Source organism: Myripristis murdjan, chromosome 17 (genome assembly GCF_902150065.1).
Source record: "Myripristis murdjan chromosome 17, fMyrMur1.1, whole genome shotgun sequence".
Classification (NCBI taxonomy): domain Eukaryota; kingdom Metazoa; phylum Chordata; class Actinopteri; order Holocentriformes; family Holocentridae; genus Myripristis; species Myripristis murdjan.
The window spans coordinates 5,012,690-5,019,392 of NC_043996.1; the positions used below are offsets into that span (position 1 = coordinate 5,012,690).

General features: G+C 40.5%; 1 protein-coding gene across 1 annotated transcript; it reads right to left on the reverse strand.

The window, feature by feature from the left end:
* Positions 1-533: 533 nt before the first annotated feature.
* Positions 534-4,168, reverse strand: pnhd (pinhead). Its single transcript, XM_030073933.1, has 5 exons — positions 4,007-4,168; positions 3,407-3,683; positions 2,518-2,699; positions 1,512-1,570; positions 534-696 (listed from the first exon to the last, which is right to left on the reverse strand). Exons 1-5 carry the CDS (start codon positions 4,166-4,168, stop codon positions 546-548), a joined length of 831 nt encoding a protein of 276 aa, XP_029929793.1. The 3' UTR covers positions 534-545.
* Positions 4,169-6,703: the final 2,535 nt, after the last annotated feature.

Genomic DNA, 6,703 nt, shown 5'->3' on the forward strand with positions numbered 1-6,703 from the left:
CACCATAATACTTTATTTACAGCAATATTTTGTCACATTTACTAGGCCAAATTGCAGTCTCAACAATATTTTGACTAATTGGTCAGCCTTAATTTTTAGACCTTGATATTGATTGAAAATTGATTTTAGATTTAATAGATTTTATACTTTCCTTTCCTTTTCCTACTTTCTTGTCAATGTCTGAGAGTAAATCCACAGAGAGCAAGCGTAGATTATTTTTATTTTACATTTATTTCTGTAAAGGGTATTTTTTTAAGTGACTGTGCTCATCCCAGGATATCTTTACTAAATCCGTTGTTTTACCGTTTTATCAAATGTGTAAATGACAAGTCCTCATTAATTGTTGTGGGATAAATTTTATTTACAAAATTATATATTTTTTTACATATATTACATATAATACAATACATTAAGGGAGCAAACAGTTGCACAATACTTGATAATGTGTGGTGGGGCTGCCACCACTGTGGATCAAAGATTTTGAGCTTCAAATGTAGTTCTGGGGAACTGAACGTTTGTGTGTTGTCCAGTGGGGGGCGCAATGTTCAGTTTTGGCAAGCACAGGAGGTGATGGAGAGAACAGTGCGTATCTGGCCGTGCTGGTTGAGGAATGTGTGGCTCTCATAGCCCTGAGGAACACAGGAGGTGGAGGGTCCTTCGGCCCACAGATGACAAATGTCAGGATCAGAGGGACTCCTGGAGTAGAAAATTAAAAATGACAAAAAAAAAAAAAAAAAAAAAGTTTAAAATGAATTCATGGTTGTGTGCAGTACGACGGGAAACAATCCCTTGCTGTGTTTCCCACATAACACACATGTACTCATAGGACTAAGGATGGTTTTACAGAGGACAACCTTTGTGCAATTATTTGCAGGTTTCAAATAAAACCTTTACTGTTACTTCTTCAACATTCCCAATTGGGAGAGGAATCTAAATCATGATGGTTCTCCTGTAAGTCCAACACCATTAGGCTGCATAATGGCTGAGCTACATAATGTGAAACCAACCTGTGTCTTTGTTACTTCAGACTATGTCATGAGATCTTTTTTCTCTTTATACCATATTGTGTCTGTTTGGAAGTTGCTATTCTACATGTCAAAAAGGACAAATCACTGTATAGTTATAATTAGTTGCCCTTTGACCCTGATTGCCAAGCTGCTGATGTACAAATGTGCTTTATACCAGGTATAATAATTACTGAAGGTAAATAAACCACAGCACATGCATTAACTGCCCACAACCACACAACCACCACCACCACAACCATGTTTTCATTTGTTGTACTTTTTCATGCATGCAGTGTGATTCAGATAAATGAATGGCTGATCTGAATTCAGGTCCCAAACTAAAATGCATGAAAGAGACATTTGGTGCAGGAGTCAGACCTGTGAGGCCAACATGCTGGGTGCAGGAGGTGTTAGAGCTCACAGGCTGTTGTTATGAGAGGGGAGGCGTGTGTGTGTATGTGAAAGTGGGTGTGCGGGGGGGCTAGCAGCTGTGTTCGTGCTTACCTGAGAAGGCATCGGTTTCCTGTAGTGCACCCTCCCAAACATCTGCCCACATCTATTTCCTGTGGAAAATTAGCAACACAGAGAGAGGGCAATCAGCTCACGGCTGGCCACAAATATTGTCCCAGTTTAGGAGTCGGGGGAGGAGGAGGAGGGCATCAGCTATTCAGCATGCTAACTGCTTTGATTCGACACCTGCAAGGGCCATTTGTGTTTGCTCGCTCCTCACGCCTTTAGTGTGAGTGTGGCAGACAACAGACTCAAGGAATTCAGCTGAAACCTGCTCAGTCTAGTCATTTATAATTACAAATGTTACTAATGCTACATAAAGTCATACATTATGACTATCTTTATAGTATTGAGAAGGCTGCAAATCTTTGTAAAGTGCTTCAAACTGTGTGTGTATGTGTGTGTGCGTATGTGTGCAGAGGGTGCTGAATGGTCTTTTCTGTTGTGGATACAAAGGCATCATTTTCACTTCATTTGCTGTGGTGCAAAGAGCCCAGAAGACTATTTCATTCTTATATTTGGTGTTATTTTCCTGGGAAAAAATAACTTGAACTCTTGCTAAAAATGTCCCAGCCTATCATGCGTATTGGTGTAAATGGTGACATATCCTAAAGTCTTTAACACCAGGGTGTGCGGTGCCAGCCACTGGCTGGTGGATTAAGTTGATTAAGTGGCGTCTTCCACAGTGTGATGAATAATGATACTTAATTACTGTGTCTGACGCCTAGCCAGACTCCCCAGCTTCCTCCTTAATCACAAAAGAGAGTGTGAAACCAGCATCACAAATGATTAGTCCTCTAGCCCTAATTATTCTGCGCTAATCAAAAGAAGAGATAACCTCAGTTTTAAATATAATGTGGAATTCATGTTCAGGGACTGGGCTCAGTCCTGGAAAAATGTGGGACGATAAAATATTTTTTCTTCTTTCTCAGTAATTAAAAAAAACAAAAAAACAAGAATCCATGTTTGTGCATCATGTTTCTTTAGAGTATCCACCTACTTTGAGTTTCTCCTCTTTAATTCCGTCAGCATGGTTGACTATTTCGTAGTAATACTCCACATATGGGACCCTGTAGCAGCTTTCCTTCAGCTCACATGTCGCCACAGTCTGGATCAGGTCCACTTTGTTAGGAGTTTCCACCAGAGCCGAGTCAAACTTCGTGGGCACACAGGAGAATCCCTCTGGGAGTGATGGATGAATCAAAATGTTAGAGCCATTCTCCATCTAGCACACTCACATAAACAAAAAGCCCTTAGATTATGTAGCCTGAATTACATCTATTGTGAATATGGATGGAATACAGACTATATAGTAGGCCTACAGTAAATGACAACAGGCGTTTTAACTTTTTGTAAAGCCACAATAAGATCTCCATCTTCATGAATCTGTATGGTGCTGCAAAGTTATCAAGGAGATATTTTTTCAATAAATGAAGGGGAAAGGCCATGTGAATATGCACTGAAAAAATTAAAAGAATATAAGTCATTCTGTCTAGTGTTGAGGTTTAAAACAGGGGCAAAATCAAGTCACATAATTTCACTACTTTCCAATGCAACCATTTTACTAACTTACTTATCTATCTAGCTTGCTAGCTATATCAAGTTATTTATTTATCTGAATGTTATGAATCAGGAAAGACACGCAGTTTTCAATATTTTTCACTGGTTGCAATAAAGTTCTATAAGAAAACCGGTCAACTGAAAAGCTTGTTTTTGTCAGTTTTTCTTGTCTTTTCTCCTGTTTTCTGTAAAACATGAACTCAGTATTTTATTTCCCCATGTGCTATTAGTTAGCGTGTTACTACTCTCTGTTGGAGTGACTAAACCACTTCCTGTTGTTGTGTCTGGGGGGTCGGAGGTGGGAATTTGGGGGCAGGTCTGCCACACACCTGGGGAGCCCTTGGACCTGGAGCATCCTCCCACGTCGATGACCGTCTCGTACGGCGTGTCGAAGAAGTAGGTCCTGAGCGCCGGGACGCGGATGCACTGGGTCAGCTTGGTGTCGCAGTGGCACTCCTGGATGACCTCCACCTCCCGGGGCCCCTCGAACAGCAGCACCCGCTCCACCCGCATCCCGGTCGGCTCGCACACCTGGTTGAGGCCGCAGGAGGGGAGCTGGCCCAGCGTGTCCGAGCCCTCTGAGGCGGCGGGTCTGCGCATCCTCATCTTTTATAAAGAGAGGAATTCAGTTGTTGGAGTTAGACATGTCACAACATGTTTCTGTCGCAAATGGGTAGATTAAGACCTAGATATTGCGTTAATCCGAGTTTTATTGCTTTGATTCAGGTAAAGTATGTAGACTGCATCTCGGAGGCCTAATATCTCTCAATATAAAACAATAATAAACATGAAACATAAGTATAACATTGCCACACTGAGTAATGACGCTACGATAATTAAACTGGCATGTTTTTTTTAGGCCTTGTCAGACAATAATAAAGTTACAGTGCGCCCTTGTGGTGATGTAGGAAACTCCCGCAGCCACCTACTTTTTTGCTCCTGAGAAATTCCAGCATGGATGCATGTTTGGAGTATTCCTGCTGTCCCGCTTCATTAGATGTCCTGGGTGCCCCCCCACAGTGCGACCTGCACATTCCCACATCCACACTGACAGGACTGCCAGAGATATCTGAGGACAGCAAAATATGCATCTCTATTACACCGAGCTTTCCAACCCAAATAATAATAATACTACTGATGATTCTACAGAAGAAAATTCATGCTTTGTTTCTTATCATCACACACACACACACACACACACACCTATCTGTCTATCTATCTATCTATCTATCTGTATGATAGTAAATAACCACCTCACACATGTAAAGATGTAAGACTGGTTATCCTGATCATGCAAGGGAATGAACTGCTTACTAAAGCGATTTAATTTCAGTGTATTATGAGGGCTACAGCCCTTCCACGATGCTTTACCTTGGCCAATGTAAACAAAGTGGCTCTGTCTTCTGCAGCAGGCTCTCTGTGCAAACAGGTTTCTGTGGTCGACATGTTTGCTCAACACTCCAGGCACTAGAAAACAGAGCAAACACATCAGTACCTCCGCTGACTTTCAAACTGACAGTAGTGCTGATCAAAATCATATAATATTAGTCTTTTTACTAGTCTGGTAGAGAATGAACAGGTGTTTTAATGTTTTTTTTCCCCCAAGGTTAATAAAAATTAGATGCTGATTATTCTCATAAAACCACTGAAAGATGCATCAGATCACATTATTACAATGTCTTAAGCAAAGATTCCGAATTGTGCATAGTTTACTTTCAGTCTACGGTAATTATTAAAATTTATTCTTAGGGAATATTTACAGACAGAAAGAAAAGAATAATGATTATTTCATTCAAGACAATCTTAACAGCCCGTATAAAAACTGTGAACACTGTGAATATAACAAAGTGGATTCTTTTTTGCTCTGGAAGAGAAATAAAAAACACACCCTGTGCTAATACCCGTGTTTACCAGACATTTCACAAGGACTTAAGTAGTACACTTGAGCTGATTGCAGAAAGGTCTAGTTATATTAAAAACCACTGACATACATAATTACATAGAGTGTAGAGGAAGGCAAAGAGCCAAGCAAGCGGTACTTACAAGTTAGATGGAGGGCACACAGAAGGAGGAGTAGGCCTGGCCGGGGTACATCCATGGCTATAGATATTTGCTGCTCAGCTGCCAGATCCTGAGTGTCCTTCTGCTCACCGATGCCTCTGATATTTATACGGGATCGAGCTTCAGCCCCAAATGTCACCACAGAACAAGGTCTCAAAGTGGTGTGGGATCTAAAAAGTGAGAACTAATCAAATTTCCATGCTGAATGCCTTGTGGGATGGTGTTCTTGCGGGCAGGGACCACTTCAAAGGCAGCCTCCAAAGTATTGAGTTTTCACCTCTTGTCTGTTTCGGCTGTGAGGGGACCCAGTGGCTCGAGTGTGTCGACCGGGCCCAAGCTCACCCTTAATGAAGTGCTTAAGTAGCCTTGAGCCATTAAGCCACGCTCATTCAAAGGCATTAATCATCTTTTATCTCAGGGGGAAGGTGTTTAGCACCTCCGACTTGAAACAAAACCTGGCCTAAACACATAAACAGGATCAGCGTGGGGCCCTGAGTCTCCTGTCGAGGAGACAGCAGCACCTTTGTGTTTATTCAACATGACACCAAATGGCGAGGCCTCTCAGAGCTGCTCCTCAAATCTCACAAAGTTTCCTCCCTCTCTTGAAGGAGAGGAAAAGGAGCAAGAATTAGAATACCGTACATTAAAATGTTTGCCAGGAACCTAACATTTAATTTCTGAGGTTAATTTGAGACTGTAAACAAAATAGCATCCACTGACAGAAAGGCTGTCTGTGCCTGTGTTTTCAGTGAATGAAATCTACACCAAAACAGGGCAACTGCATTTCCTTAACTTGAGTTTTGGTTACTCTTTTCAAAACTGCTATTTGATTCACTGGAGAGAGGTTTTTGCAATTTTGTGTAGTAAAATTGTACCAGTCATATCTTCATTTGGCATTAGCTCTCCTTTGATGTGCTGATGTGATCCTCTCATTTGCACCGGGATCAACGGATCATCATCCAGATAACCATCAGCTCTCAGACACCTTGATTAAGCTGACACCTTACCGCAGTTTCAATTGTTGCCCCCTTTCATCGTGTTACAGCGAATCCTATTGAAATTCTATCATAATCCGGGTTACAGCCCAGATTCAGTGTTAACAAATACTTGATTTAATTATCAAGATGTATCCAGCCATAAACACCCTGACAAAATGAAAACAAGAATCTTACATGTCATATATATTACAACGTTTTCTTTATCTTAAAACGAACCAGTCTTTATCATTCTGTGCATCTGCACCCACAGTAAATAATTGTAGCTTGTCACCCAGTTAGATAAGGTACTGCATGTTATAATAATAATAATAATGACAGTGATAATACATTTTATTTGTATATTTATTTGTTGTCTCGGTACTCCAAGATACTTAAAACATTGATAATATTTTAGATTTTAGATAAATTACAGATTATAGTAGATAATATTTTAAATTATTGACATTATAGAGTTTGAGAATCACCAAGCAGGTTTTATTAGATTGATAGATTACTCACATTAACAGATATAAATTGATAGGCATAATATTTTACCCACTATTTCACCACCTGCATAGCATTTTGAAA